Genomic DNA, 20,776 nt, shown 5'->3' with positions numbered 1-20,776 from the left:
ATTTTTCATCATTAGTGTATAGGAATGCAAGAGATTTCTGTGCATTAATTTTGTATCCTGCTACTTTACCAAATTCATTGATTAGCTCTAGTAGCTTCCTGGTAGCATCTTTAGGATTCTGTATGTATAGTATCATGTCATCTGCAAACAGTGACAGCTTTACTTCTTCTTTTCCAGTTTGGATTCCTTTTATTTCTTTTTCTTCTCTGATTGCTGTGGCTAAAACTTCCAAAACTATGTTGAATAATAGTGGTGAGAGTGGGCAGCCTTGTCTTGTTCCTGCTCTTAGTGGAAATGGTTTCAGTTTATCACCATTGAGGACAATGTTGGCTGTGGGTTTGTCATATATGGCCTTTATTATGTTGAGGAAAGTTCCCTCTATGCCTACTTTCTGGAGGGTTTTTTAATCATAAATGGGTGTTGAATTTTCTCAAAAGCTTTTTCTGCATCTATTGAGATGATCATATGGATTTTCTCCTTCATTTTGTTACTGTGGTGTATCACATTGATTGATTTGCATATATTGAAGAATCCTTGCATTCCTGGGATAAACCCCACTTGATCATGGTGTATGATCCTTTTAATGTGCTGTTGGATTCTCTTTGCTAGTATTTTGTTGAGGATTTTTGCATCTATGTTCATCAGTGATATTGGCCTATAGTTTTCTTTCTTTGTGTCCTCTTTGTCTGGTTTTGGTATCAGGGTGATGGTGGCCTCGTTGAATGAGTTTGGGAGTGTTTGTCCCTCTGCTACATTCTGGAAGAGTTTGAGAAGGATAGGTGTTAGCTGTTCTCTCAGTGTTTGATAGAATTCTCCTGTGAAGCCATCTGGTCCTGGGCTTTTGTTTGTTGGAAGATTTTTAATCCCAGTTTCAATTTCAGTGCTTGTGATTGGTCTGTTTATATTTTCTGTTTCTTCCTGGTTCAGTCTTGGAAGGTTGTGCTTTTCTAAGAATTTGTCCATTTCTTCCAGGTTGTCCATTTTATTGGTGGTATGCCATTCTTAATTTATTCAGTAAAGCCGCCTTTTCAGATAGCTGTGACATCTTTGTGTTTCCCCTTTTGCCCATTTGTCTTAGTTCGTCTCTGCCTGGTTCACTAATATTACCTCAGAATGAGGAGTGTCTCTTACAGATTTTCTCCTTGATATTTTATTTTGCTTTATATTTTTCACTTTCTGAGTCAGTCAGTGCTTCCTTGATTCAACGTTAAAATCACCTATTTCAGTCTTTTTAGTTATTCTGTCAGTCATGCCCACATGTGTTTCAGTTTCCTGAGACATTTGAAGAAACTGTAATATCTCATGTAACTTCTGATATTCTTTTACTGTTGTATATAGTCTTTGGGGTTTTTACTGGACATAGGAAAGGGGTTTTAAAGCATGCTTCCTTATGCTTAGGAGGTTAAGGAATTAGTTGCAGTATTTAATTAATGCCTTAAAAAGTCACCAAAAAACAGGTTTTTCCATAAATGTAGATGTGTAGGATATAAGATAGCAATATGTTGTAAATATACTGATAAAAATGTAAAATAATTTAAAATATTATAAAAATTAAACAGTGTTATTAAGCCCGATTTTATGATGTGGAAACTGAGGCCCATAAAGCTTAAATGACTTAAGGAAAATGGTAGAACTAGTTAGAGACAGCTCTTGTATCAATGTCCATGTTTTCTATAAAAATTTTTTATTAAAACTGGGACTCAGTTACTACTGCTGCTCTTAAACAGATTACATCTTTGGTCTGTTGGACAGGACAGTTGTTTTTTGCATGAGGTATTTAGCATCCCTGGGAATGAATGCCAGTATCACCAGCAATGTGATAATGGTCAGTGTGAGAACCAAACACTCTCCCTTCACATTTTCATCATGTCACTCCCTTTCACCTGCATTTCTGGGGTGGCAAGAGTAGAACTGCAGTAGTTGGGCCAGACCAAGAATGACCAAACAAACTGGTAAATTATTACATTACATAAAATCTATTTATAGGACATGGAATTGAGCCAAGATAGAACATTGAAGAACCAAGGTGATTTGGTAACAGAAAGATAGCAAGGGCATGGGTAGGCTGTAAGTATAAGAATGTCGTCTTTGTGCTATGACAAAAGTGAGTCTTTTGGCATTCCGAAAACTGATGCCATCAACACAAGGCCATGTTCTTGACAGGGTGGCGAAAACTACCCTCGTCATAAGTCAGGAATAGGCCTCTAGATCTTAGTTCTGGTATTATCTTCTCTGTGAATTCTTCCAGATCCTGGAAGAACACAGTATGGTATCTTAACGATGGTCAAGAGTATTGGAACATGGTGTGGGCCAAAGACCCTGTTAGCTCTGCGGTTACAAAGATAAGACTTGGTTGAAGAGATACAGTGAACTCCAGTATAAATGATGAGTGAGACTTGCAGTAACGTTGAGTTGATGCTAGGCCACTAATTTTCTATTAGAGACATAACAAGATTATTCTAGGCCAGCTGGTAATTCTACAGCACTGTAAACTGCAGGAGTGGAGACAGAGATTCAGGCAGACTGTTGTCTCCTTGTTCTTTCATTGTATCTTTTTCAGAAGTGGGAAGGATAAGATTTTTTTTATTTTTGGGAAATAACTGAGTTATTAAAGAATATCTTTTATTAAATCATTGTTTCTTGATGATATTTTCCTATTGTCATCTAACAGTGGCATGACCATACCCACATTTGTGCAGACTCAGTCAATGGGCAAGGGTAGTCTGTCTAAACTTTTTTTTTTTTTTTTTTTTTATTTATTTTTGGCTGTGTTGGGTCTTCGTTGTTGCACGTGGGTTTTCTCTAGTTGCAGAGAGCAGGGGCTACTCTTCATTGCGGTGTGTGGGCTTCTCATTGTGGTGGCTTCTCTTATTGTGGAGAACGGGCTCTAGGTGTGTGGGCTTCAGTAGCTGTGGCACGCGGGCTTTGTTGCTCCATGGCACGTGGGACCTTCCCGGACCAGGGCTCAAACCCGTGTCTCCTGAATTGGCAGGCAGATTCTTAACCACTGTACCACCGGGGAAGCCCTGTCTAAACTTTTTTAACCTGTACTCCTTTTGTTAAATATAAGATGCCATAAATGTTATATCTAATAGCAGAAAATTTCTCATCATTTTACATCTCATCATAATGTCTGTTGCTTCTATAAATGTGTTTCAGTTACATTTTAGGAGACTGAGTATTTGGGTTTGAATATATTTTTTCCCAGTCAAAATAATGGGAAACAGGCTTTTGGTTGACATTTGAATAGGATGTCTGATTTTTCTTAAATGGACTACTGATGTTAAGCAGGAAATGCTTGTGTTTTAATTCCAATTTAAAGACAAAGACACTGATTCTCAAATAGTGTGGGTGGGAGGTATAGGTAGGTATATTACTTAGGCAGAGATGTCAAATAACTTAATACTTAGTCTTGGCTATCAGTAGTGTGCCTTGTAGTTTTTAAGTTTTTATAAATGAAGCGATAATGTTTTCATGAACTAACTATGCAGATTATTTTTTGAGTTGTTAGTTTGCATATATGGATGTCTTACCAAGGCATACAAATTAAATTATGTTATATAGCCCTGGCTTTTTCATATATTTGTAATAATGGTCACATAATGTTGTACATGTGAGAGACCTCTCGAAGTGCTAAAAGAACTATTTTAATGTAAAGTGTTAGTATTTTGTTTTACTCTGTAAAGTTGTTAACTGAAAAGCTTTTTAATAACTATCCTCACTAACATTGCTTTTAAAATGATTTCTAATCATTTTATTTCCATAAGTGTACAATTTATGAACCTAGATTTGATTCGTAATCAAGATTAATTATAGTATCCTTGTGAGTTTGACAGTGCCTTGGGTTCAATTCTATTTAAATTTAACAGTCTCCACAGATGTTTTTAATTTTCAGTTAAAAACATCTGTGTGGCTCTACCTAATCTCATGTATCTTGTTATTTTCTCTTAGCTGTGTCTCTTTCCCAGTTCCACCCAGCCACATGCCAACAACTTTTAGATATGGTAAAATTAATTAATTTAGAGAAAATGGCAAACAGGACTGTGAGAAATTATAAAACATTAGCAAGTTTGACTCTTATGCCAAACAGAGGAAACTGTATGAATATATAAAGCTCAGCTCCATTTATTGGTATGCTTTTTTAAGTGAAAGACACACACACACACACACACACACACACACACACACACACACACACACACACCCCACCCCCCCCCCCCCCCCCCGAGAATAGTAAATTCTTAGGTTTAAGCATCAAGACTAATTAACATATGCTGAGCTATAAAGGCTTTGTGAAGGGAATTATAGACAGGCAGTTTCCATTGACAGCTGAGTGACAGGTTCTTCACTTTGGTAGGCTTACCCTTTTAGCATCTCAGCAAGGGAATGATGAGACAGGCAGGGGACATTATGTGAAACTGTCTCTTGAATACACCTTCATTCTTAGGCTTGCCTCAATCATAGTCCTTTCAAATTGTCTATATTTTTCAAAGCCTGTCTTGTTTGAATTTGTGTAACATACTTAAGGCATTTAAAAAGGGGGAGCCTATCTATGCCCTTTAAATTTTTAAGCCCTCCGAAGTGCCTCACATGTGACTCCTGGGCCAGCCCAGCCTGTCTCTTCTCTAACTCTGTGATCTCTGGGGCCTCTGTGACTGTTTCTCTTCCCTCATTCATCTGGATCATGGAACCCCCTACTCATCAGTCTTCCCCCAGGGTTCCCCACCTGTAGCTGTTGGGTATTCCTTCCTTTGTTCTTTTCTTGCAGAGCTTGATCGAAACAATGTTATCATAATTTTCCTCCTTATCCCTATTAATATGTAATATGTGATCTCCTGCAACCTGAAGTCTTGGTCATTCCTTCTGGGATCCCTAGGAATTAGTAGGTTCTCATGAAAGTTTATATGACTCAGGTGTCTAATCCTTCTTTTAGATACTTGGTATAAAAAAGATTTATACCAAGTGCCACATGATAACTTGGTATAAAAAAGATTTCTGTGATCAAATGAGTTTGTGAAATTTGACATTCTCTATGTCCCTCTTGGAAATTCACCATGCACAGTATCATTCTAAGTAAGTCTGCCAAAATTTTAATTTTGTTTATCTTAGTGTTATGGCTTCTCAAGTGAGTTTCATCATTGAGAAACTACCCTTTACCCACTAACAGTTAAAGTAGTATATTGGTTTCCAACAGGCTAAAGTGTATTTGGATGCTTATAAGTTTGTTGTACTATTTCAGGTTTTCTCTACTTTTAAAAATTGGTGAGAGAAATAATCAATATAACCTTGAAAAGAGTAATAGCTGACAATTACTTTAACGTGCTCACAATATGACAGACACTTTTATATGTACTTTCATTTATAAATTCATTTAATCCTTGCATCAAATTTTATTAGGTTGGAACTGTCACCTACATTTTACAGATGAGTATGGAAGCACAAAGAGGTTGAGTAACTTGCCCAAGCTTACACAACTAGGAAAAATGGTTTAAGCAGGCTCCAAACAGGCATTCTGGCCCCAGAATCCGTGCTCTTTTCTAGCCATTATGCCATAATCCTCTAGTTGAAAGGAGGGAGTTTTCTTAAAGTAAAGTGACGATCAGTTTCACATGCTGAGGAAATCCTGTGGCCTCCTTTCCTTTGTGAGCATTCAGTTTTCCTTTTCAGGTCCTGCTTAGTTCTGAGTAATTGAACAATAAGCTCCACCACGCTTACCTTCAGTGCCCCCACTCCTACCCCGCCACGTCCTTGCTCTTCTGGGGAGAGTTGGCAGGGAGTGCTGATGGAGGCCAAGTCCATCCTTGGCATATTTGTAGTGGGTGTGAAGGAATGGCACCTGGACAAGACCAGATCTCTGCGTCTAGATACTTAGAGGAGTATTATAAAATAGAAGCTTATACAAGCATCCTAGTAGAGGAAGAATCTCTGTAGCTCTTTGTTTTGAGGGTTCCCAAGACCACCTCCACGTTCTGTAATTCACCAGAGGACTCCTCATATAGTCAGCCGCTCGCTGTCATAAATCTCAGCTGTGAGTATAGGAAGCAGAATCAGCAAAGGAATATTCTGGAGGAATTGAGTCACCAGTTGCAAGAGCCCTTTCCCAGTGGAGTCAGGTAGGATGTGCTTAATCAAATTGTAACAAGTGTGATGTGATGTCACCAGGGAAGCTCATTCCAGACGCAATGAAAGCAGGTGCTTAGCATAAACCACATTGTTTGTACAAATAATTTAGGCACAGTGAGCCACTGTTGGGGAAAGTTGTTTATCAGTGTAGGGAACTGTTTACCTTTCAGGTCCTCCAGGTGTTAGTCCAAAGGCCAACCATGCAAGCAGGCTTTATAAAAGCATTCTTGAGCCTGCTGTGTGAAGTCTTTTGGACACCCTGTTCCACTGGGAACTCTGGCTCTGCTTTTAGGAAGGAAGCCATCATTTTGAGACCCTGTGTTGTTTTAAAATAACTTTTGACTTCTGTTCATGGAAGTGGTGGCTTTCTTGTTTCAAACGTTTAAAGTTTTCGTTCAATGCCGTGTTGAAAGGAAAGGTTATTTTACAACACCCAGGGCAGTGAAGATTATAGCAGATTAGAATGTCTCTTTATGTTTGGGATTGAATGGAGAATTGCTACAAGGTTAAATTACGTTTGTTCTCTTCTTTTATACACTGTCTAGAAAAACAGAAAGAAAACACTGGATTATATTAGGCAACTTGTTACTTAGAATATTTAAGAGTTTAATCATGTGACATTCTTGCTGAAGAAATTGTTACTCGTCAGCTGTCATTTGATAATTTAAAGAAAACTTTTTAGTTTGAAAAGTAGAAATGTTTTTAGAAGTCTGGTAAATAAAACTGAAGTAGTAATCTACCATAGTATGCTTTATACAGTAAAGAGGAAAGTGGGAAATGGTTACTTTGTGATTACATCTCTACAGAGTAAAAAGACAATTTTCATACCTGTGTCAAGGAACATAGATCATTTAGATTTCAATCAGCTTTATGTAACTATTCCCCTTCTTAGCAAATTTGAGAACAAGTTTGGGCTAATTTTAGATCTCTATCTTTGATTATTCAGAGTATAAGTCATTTTGCTTTATGCCTGCTGTGCTCTTAATCTGGCAGGCAGTTTCTTATTACAGAGTTCCGGTCAGTTCAGTTTAATAAAAGATTATGGAACCTCATTATTAAAAGTGTAATGTATTCAATTTTTTTAAGACTCTTGAGTATATCTCCCTAAATATTTTTAAATGTATACTAACATACAGGAAGAAAGGGTACTTCAGCAGTGGATAGGGGAAAATAAAGTGTGTGGGAGCTAGAATTTTAAGGCCCCATAAAGCTCTTTTTATCATTGCTTATTTTTAAAAAAAGTATCAATCTTCTAATGTGATGGGATAATAAATTGTATTTCCTCTTTTCAGAGCCAACTTGAAAGGTGGTCTTTGACATCTTCTTGACACCTTTTCTTTACCCTTGATTGACACCTGTTTCCCCTCTCAGAAGTGTCCGTTTCTTTCATACTGTCCTTTAACTCCTTAGTCCTCCGTTGGGTGAACCACTTCCAGTCTCAACCCTGCTTCACACTCCAAAATTATCTTAACTTTCTTTTCCCTTCCTCTCCAATGAAAGTCATCTTTTCCTTAATGAAATTGATCTGTTTGTGATTAAGAAGGAAGTACGGCAAGTAAGTTAATTCACAGCAAGAAATTCATGATGAATTATCTTTCCTACTGTTACTTATATTTTAAAAGAAGAAATTTTTTTTCACCCTCATACACCAGTAGGAATAGTCATATTTACAGCCTGCCTGGAAAGGCAGGAAACTCTGGCAACATCTACCAAGGGTTATAAAAAAATGTTCTTATAATTTCCCCAGTAATTTCATTTTAAGAATTCAATTCTAAGAAAATAACCAGAAATAAACACTTCTATACAAAGATATTGATCAGAACGGTATGTTCAATAGCCAAAAAAAGTGAATTGTGTCATGAATATAAATGATAAATATAGTGACAATATAATGAGTTGGGAAAGCAGAAAAAAGGGATGAGAAGGGTAGCTAAGCACTCACTGCCCATTTCAGATGTGTGGGGGGGCTCTGAGGGTCCCCAGCCTTGGGCTACAGCGGAATCAGCGTGGAGTCAGGCAGGGGGCACGTCTGTCTAAAAGCTAAAGGATTTTCAGGTATTTAAAACAGGAGGAAAGCAACTAAATAAAGGTTCAGCATAAATACAAAGGTGTTTTTCTGCTTAAACCTTCCAAAATACCCAAAGTTTAATTAAGCTGGGTTGAGTACAAAGCATGGTAGGTTACAAGTATGGGCTTCAGATGACATACTATGTCCTAAATCAGCTGTGTGACTTTGGGCAGGTTATTTAATCTCTCTAAACTTCAGTTTACGCATCTTAAAATGTGATAATTACATGTACCTTGTTAAGGTTGCCTTAGAGATTCAAGAACATAATTCATATAAAGTGACTCATATCTCATATAACAAGATGTGTACTCAAATGTTACTTTTTATTATTGTTATTGATTTAGTGAGGAAGATAGTTAATTATCAACAGATCACAATTTTAAGATGCTAATTTTAAGATACTTTTGAGGTTATCTGATTTTTCAGAGAATTAAGTTATATGTTGTTAGGAAAATAATCTGTTTGTTGAAAAGCATTTTAGATTTTGTAGCTACAGACACATTGTATTTAATTCTGCTAGGTGAGAAGCTATATGCAGGTCACTCCAAATAAATGTTCAGAATTGGTGTGCATGGTACCTACAAGGAAATAACACTTCTAAACTCTTAACCTTATAAACAGTCCGTAAAGTTACAGTAGAAGTCTCAGAGCCCCATAAAATTTTTGCAGGATAATTTTCACAAGTCCTTTCTTGTCCTGGCTAGATGGATAGGCACTAAATGACTTATCCTAAAATGAATAAGCTAATAGCAAGTTTGGGAATGCTTTCACTGGACTTGCCTCTTGTTTTAAGGAGGCCAAGTCTCTCTCTGGATAGAGTGCATGAAATAACAATTGATATGTTGTTATAATTTTTTTCCCAAAGGATTTGTTTCCTTTCCAATTAAGGAGTTTTAAAGGAGTCAGCATATTATAACCTGATAGGTTTTACGTGTGTTAAATGTAAAAACTCATTAACCTATTTTAGTTGAATGATTGGCAAACAGTAAAATTAATTGAGAATGACAGTCTAACGGCTTTTGCGTTGATCTTTTGAAATTAGGTTGATTAATGACGCTCATTGTCTTGTAATAATTTCTTACAAGTTGTCAGTGAATTCAAAAATAGTTTTATAAGCCTCCACACAAAGTTCTATGGGGAATATTAGCAATATTTTGCTTCCTGTAGTGATCTTTGATGCGAGGTGGTGTGACTGTAGCATCTATGTTTCTAGAGATTGTTCGGAGGTGCTGAGGTGAGAATTTGCTTTGTGTCCGTCTCTGTGCCCAGTGCTTTCTGGCATTATACAGGGCATCTCAACAGCACTGTTAGTTTGCATGCTAAGTCCGTTACAGATAAGGAAAAGGGAGTTCGCAGAGATTTTTTTAAAGGCCTGAAACTTTTCCCTCATATTAAATTCCTCAAACATGTACAGAGTTTGGTGGTTAAAATCACAAAAACTATTTGTGGGCTTGGAATGGGGATTGGTTGATAAACTACAGCCCACAGGCCAAATCTCGTCAGCTGTCTGCTTTTGTATAGCTGGCAACCTAGGAATGGTTTTTACAGTATTAAATGGTTGGAAAATAAATCAAAAGGATAATAATATTTCATAACGTGAAAATTACGTGAAATTCACATTTCAGTTTTTTGGAACACAGCCATTCCTGCTCATTTTTTTTTGTCTGTAGATGTTTCGATGATACAAAGGGAGAGCTGAGTAGTTGGGACAGAGGCCCTTTGGCCTGCAAAGCCTAAAAGAATTACTATCTGGCCCTTTACAGAAAAACTTCGCTGATGCCTGGTCTAGAGTGGTAATTTATCTCAGGCTTTTATAAATGACTTTATTCATTATTGAATGCTTACTACTTGCCGTGTCCTGTGTTGGGTTCTTGTATGCAGATACAATAGTGAACAAAGGGGCATTGTGGGTACCTTCATGGAGCTTACAGCTTAAAGCTAATATTTTAATAGTCATAAGGTAGATGTATTAATACAATTATTTGGTCATTAATAAAATATTGTAATATTCATAAGGTAGACTATTAATAATTCAAATAATAATAAAATTATTTGGTTAACTAATCTAATAATAAAATTATTTGGTTAATCTGAGTATTTGCTATAACCCTTACTTGAACCTTTTTTTTAAAAAAATATACCACACTGAACATAAACCTTTGCTTTTTAGATGACTTGTGATTTTACTGAGATTAGGATCATATATTATGAGCTTATATTTTTGTGTTTGCTATAGCTATAGATGCCGGCACTATTGGAAATTAACTTGAACTATTACCATTCCAGGGTATGTTCTGAAAACTGTTTTTTGCTAAATTTTACTAAGTTCCTGATATCAGTTTGTTTCCTTGTCATTTTTCTTTCTATTGAGAAATAATGACTCATTAAAAAATACTGTGAATTATTTATGTAGTACTTTATACTGCTATATTTGTTAAGCCTCAGTGGTACATTTGTATTTCACTTTACCTGATTGGATGTTCACTTTGTTAACATTAATGTATTGTTGAATTTTAGTTTATATAATAGCATATGAAGCACTAATATTTGTCACCATTTTAAGAATCTGTATTAATCATACTTTAAATGTTACATAGTTTCCTAATGGCAGCAGGTAGCATAATACCTGAAAAAATAATGTCATTGTTGCTTTTCTGAGTCAGACTCATAGTCTGATTTATCCACATTAATATTTCAGAGAAACGTACCATTAGTCCCATGAGGAGAGAAATGGTTTTAATCCATCCATCATTTATCTATCCATCAAACTTCTGTAGACTGCTTGGTATATGCTGGTATCGTCTTAGCAACTGAAATGCAGTGGTCAGTTTCCCTGTACTCAAGGAGCAGTGAGTCTTCTCTTGCGCGAAGATCCTGTGATCCCAAAACTATAGGCAAGGATTTGCCAGACATGAATTTTTGCCTGTGTGTGTGTGTGTGTGTGTGTGTGTGTGTGTGTGTGTGTGTGTGTGTGCGCGCGCGCGCGCATGTGCGTGTGTGCGCGATTTGTTCCACTTTGGTTAATTTGCTCCGTTGGTTAATTTGGTAATTTGCTTTCTCTCATCCTTGAAAACTCTTCGAATGGCAACTTTATATACTAGATTATATTTAACTTTCACTTACTCACCTGTTTGTCAGAGACCTTGCATTGTTTTATTCCTGAATTAAGAAGTCAGAAGTCCCCTTGTGATCTGGTTTTACATACCTTTGCTTCTGTAAGACATTGGAGAGAAAGGTGTCATTTCAAAAATATCGTTTCTTGCACCACCTCAGTTCACTAGTGCCAACAAGCTGGCACTTTTGTGGCATTATATTTATAAATATTTTTCAGTGTTTTCCACTAGTTACCTGTTGTAGAAAAGGGAAAGAACTTATAAATTCACTTCATTATGTCCAAAAGGTAATCCAAGAGACATATTTACACAGGCATCTCTCTTCCTGCTTGTTTCTACATGAGGATGAAAGGGTGCTGTAAAGGAATTTTATAGGACGTCTAACTTGATTTTACTTAAAATGTAGTTTATCATTAGTTCAGTATTAGTTTTTCTGTCGTGTGGGTAAACTTAGGAAGTCTGCTCGAAGAAACTCAAAGTTTTTTAGAAATAGTTTAATCTCAGGTGATTTCAGTGTGAATGTATTTTATAATACTTGTGCCTGAGTCCTTATGCTAATCTTGAATGTCACCACAGCAGTGATTTTTAAAGACCATTAATGTAGTATAATCTGTACTTTTTTGGGTAAAATGATTGTCGTAATCAGATCATTATTGTGATAGTCTAACATCATTGCTGAGATGTTCTGTTATGTGAAATAATAAAGATAATGAGAATGATTCTAATGATCAAGGTATAATCCAGGCATGACAGGATATGTCTGATACTTTTTACTTTTATAGCTCTTGATCTTGTTCCTAGGCTGACATCATTACTTATTCCTACCTTTTATCTTATTTAACACAGGGATGTGAAATTATTTCAACTCCTGATCAATACCATACTGACTTTACCAAGTGCCTTGAAGTGCTCCGAAATAAGATAGAAGAAAAAGGCCTACAGGTAAGATAGGCGCCTATTTGGTGGTTAAGAGTCTTATACCAAGGATGTGAAAAATCCTGTCTTTACTTATCTGAAATCATTATTTGCTTTTGTGCTGCTTATCTGGATTCCCTTGTCAGGTTTTTTCAGTATATGAATAAATCTGCATTTAGTTGTCAAAACATTAATATGTGCACTTGAATCAGAGGTCACAGATTCCAGAACCTTACTGTGATGAGGTCCCAAAATGGGTAAAGTGGACCTTGTATAAAGCAAACAAAAGTGGCAGCTCATTCTCAGCCTAAAGGGAGTAGCTGCTTTCTATCTCAGGTTGGTTGTTGCTCTGAAGATCTGTGTGTGTTTGTGTGTTTATATATTATGTAGGCAAGACAAACAAACAGATATGGCCTAGATTTGGCCAACATTGCAAACTCTTATATAAACAAATAAAATATTACTGCCTTTTTTTTTTTAATGAGAGAAGAGTCTGCTGCTTTGCACATGTGGACTCTTTAAGGTGTTCAGTAGTGATTTTCACCTAGCACCCAAGTGTATAATCACATCAATTAGAGCTAATGCACAAATTTGTATTTTTTTTTTTTTTAATAAATTTATCCGTTTATGTATTTTTGGCTGTGTTGGGTCTTCGTTTCCGTACGAGGGCTCTCTCTAGCCGCGGCAAGCGGGGACCACTCTTCAACACGGTGCGCGGGCCTCTCTCCATCGTGGCCTCTCTTGTTGCAGAGCACAGGCTCCAGACGCGCAGGCTCAGTAGTTGTGGCTCACGGGCCCAGTTGCTCCGCGGCATGTGGGATCCTCCCAGACCAGGGCTCGAACCTGCGTCCCCTGCATTGGCAGGCAGATTCTCAACCACTGTGCCACCAGGGAAGCCCTGTATGTTTTTATATTTTACAATTTTTTTTGATACTTGTTGAAATGATATGCAAACTTTTAAAAGTCTGTATTCCGTGAAGATCCACGAAATTAAACCTGAAGCAGTGAATGACAATTGACCATTATTTTCCTGGGAAGGGCAGGAAGGTAAGCTGAGATGCATGATCCAATGTGTCATTTTTAAACTAAGAAAACGAGGAAAACACCTTTGTACAGTAGGATGGTTTTCACAGTACAAGTAACAGGAGATGTGTTTCAGCCTTTCCTCAGTAATCGAATGGGGTAGGGCCGACTTCAGACACAGCACAGTCAGATCTCATGTCTACTTCTTCCATTGTCTTGGCTCTGCTGTGTAAGCTTTCTCTTCAGTCTGGTTTCCCTGACTGTCTGCAATGGCTGCTTGTAGCAGTTTTTTTACACCGTTACATCTAGAGGGATTGAGGGGCAGGGTCGTCACTTCCCACCGTCATTAGACCTAAGTCCTGAAATCTCTCCATTAACCACCACTTGGTTTTGGCGAAGGATGATGAGAGTAACCTGATTGTCTTGGACTGGAGCAGGGAGTGGGGGGGTCAATCCACATGTCTCATACAGTCCAACTACACGGCTAACACACGTGTGGCGGGACGGCACAGGCAGTGGAGACGCACCCCTAATAAAAACTTACTCCTTCGCAGAAGTTATGAAAGATTTATTCTGATGTATATTTATTAAGTTGAGGCAGTAGATCCTTTTCTCCCTTTGAAGGAAAGCCTTGTTAACTACTATAATTGACAAGTAGCTCACTCTGCAAACTCAATAAATGTAATTGAACGAACATTTCTCATCTCTGTTGTAGCTTGAGCTGTACCTAATGTGCTACTTGCAGCAATCAATTGCGGTAATAATATATTTGTTTAAGGAAAACAGAAGACAACCTATTGAGAGTTATCTGCTTCATCCCGACATAGCTAATGTTGAGTTTCTTAGAAAAAAATTCTAAATCTTCACAACTGGTGCAATTTTCCTAGTACTTCCACTGAGTGTATTGAAAGCTGGGAATGAAATTATGTGAGTGTCATTTGTTGTGTCTAATTGATAGTATCTCTAATACAATATTCAGTCATTAAATCTCAAAACAAATCATCGTATCTCAAACTCAACAAGGCCAAAATCCAGAGAGAGCCTCAAACTGGGGCAAGAGGATAATCAGGTGTATATAATCTGTGAAACGAATTGGACAAAGTCTTGGCCGAGCCAGTGGAGGCCCGGAGTGAGAGGACCTATTAGAGGACTCCTGCATTGGGCAGAAAGGGCCACACCCTCCTGCTCCCACCGTGCTTAGTCATAGGCTGGAGGCTGCCAGGGATGTGCATGGCCCTGGTGGCAGCCTGTGCTGTGTCATGAAGGGGTTGCCGCTGGCCCGGGACAGCCAGCTGCCCTCCTCTCAGCCCAGTAGCGAGGTCTTTGTGGAGAGAATGGGAGCTGGGCACCTCCGTGGTTGGCATGCTTTGGGTCCAGTGCATTCTCCAGCCTCATCTTGAGTCCCCCTTTCTCCTTGTTCCCAAAATATGCCAGATTCCCTCCTCTCCTTTGCCTTAAGGTGTTTTTTGTATATATGTTGCCCCCTCTCTCTAGAATGTTGTGGACATATTTTGACTTTTTTTGGTTTTTTTTTGTATTTTTCCTTGTCTTTGCCAAGGCCATGATGGTAGAGTATGCCTGACGTCCTCAAGGAGGTCTTTCCTCCACCATAGCTCTGGGTTAGGCTCTGCGGCTCTACATTTCTATGCCTCCCTCTTTTCTCCTTTACAGTACTCTGAACACTTCTAATAATTGTGTTAACTGTGTATATCTAATTGTTTGCTTAAGGCCTTTCTTCCCAGCTTGACTGTGTAGCCCATTAAGCTGGGATCAGGTCTGTCTTGTTCACGATTGTACGGTAGCACTGTGCGTATAAGAGACGCTCGGGGAACTCACAGGAGAGCAGGAGATGATGCAGTTAGGGGAGAGGTTTTTTAGAGAAGGCTGAGACATGAGAAACAAATAGAAGTTAGATGGCAAAGGGGAGAAGATGGTGGCCAAGTATGGCAGTCCACAGAGAAGGTGGCTAATACTTCAGTGAACCAACAGCAGATGGTTTGAAGAGCTTTACGACAGAGAATGGTGTGGTTACTTGGTGTTTGAAGAAGCATGGTTAGGTCAACTGAACTCATTACTAACAAAACCATCCAAATTAGCTCTTGTTCAGACTGAAAAAGATGGTTATGTTAAATCTGAGAACTATCTGTGAGCTTCCACCTGACTTTATGTTTAACCAGGTTATGTTTAACCTGGGAGCACAGCATTGTCTTTGGTTTAACATAATAGCAGGAGAAAAGCAAGATTAGAAAGATTGGAGAGGAAAATCATAAAAGATTCCCCTCCACACATTCTCCTACCCTCAAGTGAGATCATCATGAGGGCTTTTACAAATTTCTTCCTAAAATACACATAAACTGTGTCAGAAAATCCTTTCTACTTCTCCACCTAATAAATCTTACAAAATTATCATACATTTCTTGTTTTCCACTTATTAAAGTATAATTATGAATTTGTATTCAAAGTGTCTGTATTTTGTAGTAAGATCTTATCTTTTTAGCATATACTTTAAAATATTAACTATAGTGTAAATGAATTGAATTAAAGTAGTATTTAATATGTTAAGGAACCATACTGTGTAACATATTAGAACTTTATAGAATTCAGATCAGGGTCTGTCATTATCCTAAAGGAGTTTACTGTCTAGAATATGAGGTTAATTATAAAAGAAAAGATTTCCCTAAATTACCTTATTTATTATTTATCTGTTTTAAACCTGCTCTTCCTCCACTTTTATTCCTCTGCAAAAAGGGTCTCTGATACATGTGACTCTTTAATGCTTTGCTTTTATGTTGCCACATTGTTTATCTGTGACTGAGTCATGAATAATAAATTTATCAGGATGCCATCCGATATGACTGAATCTTCAAAGAGCACATATATATTCTGATGCTGTAATACATGTTTGAGATCTAAACCCTGGAATTCAGTGGAAAATATTAAAAGCTATTGCTCCAAGTTTCAAAAAATGTAAGATGTACATTGTTTAGGATGAAGCAGGAAGAAATCTAGATTATAAGGCCCTAAGAATAATAGGTCTCCTGAAATACAGATTAGGGTATTTCCTAGAATTATATGGCAATAGAATCAGTTACTTCAGTGTCTGATGTTTTAAACAGACTTTATATTGGACAAAATTTGGGCAGAAAAGTTGATGTTAATTTCAAACTGTGTATTGTATAGATTTAAACTCATACTAGTTTTATTTGCTAAAACCTCAATACATTTTAGCCCATTTATACTGTGTTATTTTTTTGTAAGCAGTTTTTTAATCAAATGATGCAGGATGCTGAGTATTATATAAATAAGAGCAAATGTGTACGTTTTATACACACAGACAAATATTAATGACTACAAATTAAATATCACATAAAGACTGTAGGATTGATCAATTAACCCAAGAGGACAGAGTAGAAAGACCTTGAGTTCACCTCCTCTCAGGGGCACACCAAAATTACAACTATTTACAGAACAGCTATCAGAGAAATAGATTGAAACCTACCAGAAAAGATCTTATACAGTAAAGCCATAAAGAAGGAACCCTAACAAGATGGGTAGGAGGGGCGGAGTCATGGTATAGTCAAGACTCTTACCCCCAGGCGGGCGACCCACAAATGGGAGAATAATTACAACTACAGAGGTTCTCCCCAAGGAGCCAAGGGGTCTGAGCCCCACACCGGGCTCCTCATCCCGGGAATCCTGTGCCCAGAAGATGAGCCCCCAGGACTTTTGGCTTCAACGGCCTGCGGGGCTTACTTTCAGGAGACCAAAAGGACCAAGTGGGGAGATAGAGACTCCATTCTTAAAGGCACCCAGGGGAGAAGCAGTAATTTGAAAGGCGTCTGGGTCAGACCTACCTGCTGATCTTGGAGAGTTTTAGACTATTTATATCTACTGATTATCAGTATTGGACATGATTGGTTTGTAATGGACTAATGACTTTTTTATGTTCATACTAAATATCTGTTGCTGCTCATCAAATTTAAGACTGACTGTATCTGATTGGACTAATTACTTTATCAATATAATAAGATATCCCTAGGGTTGCTGGAAGAACTATGATAGTACTGTGAGAAGTATTTTCCAAGGTACTCTGATGTCTTCAATAAAGTCCGCTCTGATGAGCTGGTATCTTTGGCAAGATTCCAGTCTTATCTAAAGCAAAACTTAATAAATCTGTTGTGTGTGTACACATGTGTTCTGGAAAGGAATAAATACTATCTTTACATGAGAGAAACCTAGCAGATACCACCTTAATCAAGGAATCATAATTAACATCATCAGTGATAATTCATGTTAGTAATCCACGCCCCTCTCTCTAGGTATAGGGTGAGAAGGGCACTTGTGGTGTACTTCCCTAAAACCCGTAATCTCAGTTTAATCTTTGAAAAAAATCAGAGAAACCCAAATTGAAGATCATTCTACAAAATACCTGACCGCTATTTTCAAGGTCATGAAAGACAAGGAAAGACTGAGAAACGGTCACAGAGCAGAGGAGATGAGAGAGACATGAAAATTAAATGCAGTGGGGTGAAATGTGAATCAAGTCCAGAGTTTCATTAATAGTTGTGCCCCAGTGTCAATCTTAGTTGTGACAAATGTGCCATGTTTATGTAAGATGTTAACATCGCTGGGAACTGGGTGAAGTGTGTACTTGCTGAAGTATCTTCACGACTTTTTACTAAATCTCAAGTTATTTCAAAATAAAACATTTATTTGAAAAAGTATGTCCAGTGTTGCAAATATGCTCTAACAGTGGAACGGTGTCATCTTCTGTGCCATGACTTATAGTAATGTAGAATAAAAAGCAAGTACTACAATCGATAACTTTTTATGGACTCTCTCAATTTTAAAATGTTTCCTCAAAAAGTTTCAAACTGTAAGACTCTGCTGCATGTTTAGGCAACTGTTGTACATGAAAACTATGCCTGCTTGAAAATCTTCACTAGAAATTTGATGGTGTTTAAACTACACGACAGGCCAGATCCTCTCAACTTCCACAGCTTCCCTGGAGATCAAAGTATGGTAGGACTCAGTCAAGGATATGATTTTATCAGGACTGGCTCTAGAAGGAGTAACCCTGTTTATTCCTGCATTCCCTCCTGACCTGTCGAAGTCCTGTGGTCTCCATCCCCACCTCCATTTTCTCCCTGGCTCTTCTAATATTGATATTCTGTCATACCTGCCTTTTACTTTTATCTTGTTTCCCTGGGCTTCAGTTATCATTCTGTGCCATTAACTCTATATCTTATATCTCTAATCCTGAACTCCAAAGCCCTATTTCTAACCACTAACTGGAAGGCCAGAGGAACTTCATTTCAGTGTAAACCAAAATTCATCATCTTTCTCACAAAATCTCATTTTCTCTTTCTTTTCTGTCTCATTCAATGGCACTACCATCCATCCACCTGGCAGAAACCTGAGAGTAACCTTATATTTTACTATCCCTGTACCATCCCTCAATGGCTGGTCACAGTTGCTTTAATTCTACAAGTATCTCCTGTGCCCACTTTGTTCTTTCCAATCTTACTGGTACTCTCTTAGTTCAGACCTTTATCATTTCTTACCCGTGTTATTTTACTAGCCTTCTGTTTGCCCTCTTCACTCCATTCCCTTACTAAAATTTATATCCTCTGTCTTAGATGGACATCTGCTTTAAATCTTTTCTTTTCTCCCAGTTACTTATTCAATAAATACTTGTTCAATGAATAAATTTATTTCCAATAACATCAAGGCAGATTCCAAAGGATATCCTGGCAAACCTTAGCTGGCATGTATCCTCTGTGAAAGAATCTTCTTAGTAGCATTTCCTACTAATTCTCCCACGACACATGTGACATGTGTCCAGATTCCTTACATTGCTTGCTGTCTGTACCAACTGTAGGAATGAATATGCTTATTATGAAAAGAATTAGTCTCCAACACATTGTAATTAGAGGTTAGGTGCTCAGATGCTTGGGTTTTGCTGACATTCTTTCAGCTGCATGACTACAGAAAGCTGTTTAACTTCTTTAAGACTCATCTTTCTCATCTGGAAAGTCAGAATAATAATCTACACGTACCAGCGAGTTATGAGGCAAAGCATTTACTGCAGTGCCTGCCACATATGAAGTCCTTCATAAAAATATAATAGTAGCAGTGGTGGTATTAATAGTCATATATTTTTGTGCACTTTAGCTTTTGTGATCTCATAACATTTTATATAATTTCCTTTGCATAATATATATATTTACAAAATATAAATATAAATTTTATATAAATAAAATATAAAATACTGTATTTTATAGATATATTTTATAAAATATATTTATATATTCTATTTAATTTTATAAAATATATTTTATATGTAATATAGTTATATATGATATTTATTTTATAAAGCATATACCTTAATATATTTATTTTATAAAAATTATGAATATAAATAAGATCTTTTATAAATATATATAGTGATCTTTTGATTTTATAATAAATTTCATGGACCAATATGATATTCGAATTAGATAATGTTTTTAGGGATCAGACTAATTACAGTTTATAGCCCAGTTTCATGGACTCATCATTTCTTTTTTTTTTAAGTGAAAATAATTTTTTTTAATTGAGGTATAATTGACGTACAACATTATAATATATAGTTTCAGGTGTACAGCATAATGATTCAATATTTGTATAAATTGTGAAATCATCACCACAGTAAGTCTAGTTAACATTCTAGCATTGTTTCTTTTGGACATATTCTAATTTTACAAGATCTCCTTTAATATCAGACACTTGAATTAAACAGAGGGCTCCTCCCATGTTGCAGTGTTTCCTAGGGGAGGTCTTCAATGTCCCCTTTTCCCAGGGGACCAGTGAGAATGGGATCTATATGTTTAGTGATGGGATCCCTCAGCAGGCGAGTTGCACAGCCCCGCTGACCACTGTGTGCCTCGTGCCTGGATGGAGAGAGAAGAGGAGAGGTGTGCCCCAGCTTCTCCCATGCTGCGGGGGACCTTGTGTGCCTCGTGCCTGGATGGAGAGAGAAGAGGAGAGGTGTGCCCCAGCTTCTCCCATGCTGCAGGGGACCTTGTGCTTGCTGGGGGATGTGTTACCCAAGGTAAGTCAAAAGTTCCCTTCAGAGTTCCACGGGCAGACTTTCTCCCCTTAGGTACACTGTGGAAGCTCCCGGGGGTCATCTTCCGATCAGCCTAACAAACTTTTACGTAGTGTGTGTCTGTTAAGACATTATGCTAGGATTTGGTGGCCAAATCTATGGCCTCAGATAGACTCCAGTCTAATAGAGGAAACAGATAAATGAGTAACCGGAGAGTAATTCAGACTATCGTAGATGCTGTGACTTGCCTCTTCAGGATAGATTCAACTTCTTAAAAAACGGATTGTTTATATAGAACGCTTCTCTACTTCCTCTTTTAATTTTACATTTAAGAACATAGAATAATAAGATTTTTTTTTTCTAATGAAATTGCGCTCATATCTATGAGGCCTTCCACGACCACCCGGTTTAGATAGCACCCCTCACCCCTCCTCCTGTTACGTC

The 20,776-nt window shown here is 37.5% G+C and overlaps 1 protein-coding gene across 3 annotated transcripts in view; it reads left to right on the top strand.

The window, feature by feature from the left end:
- TPK1 (thiamin pyrophosphokinase 1) overlaps positions 1-20,776 on the top strand; it is a 344,192-nt gene that overhangs the window by 162,493 nt on the left and 160,923 nt on the right. For all 3 annotated transcript variants that reach the window (XM_082400500.1, XM_082400498.1, XM_082400499.1), the window contains exon 6: positions 12,151-12,246. In XM_082400500.1, coding sequence (XP_082256626.1) covers positions 12,151-12,246 — 96 coding nt within the window. The remainder of the gene's footprint in view (positions 1-12,150; positions 12,247-20,776) is intronic.

Source organism: Balaenoptera borealis (genome assembly GCF_965194805.1).
Source record: "Balaenoptera borealis genome assembly, chromosome: 7".
NCBI classification, from domain to species: Eukaryota; Metazoa; Chordata; class Mammalia; order Artiodactyla; family Balaenopteridae; genus Balaenoptera; species Balaenoptera borealis.
The sequence above is the reverse complement of the archived record's forward strand: the minus strand, read 5'-3'. Positions and strand labels throughout refer to the sequence as shown.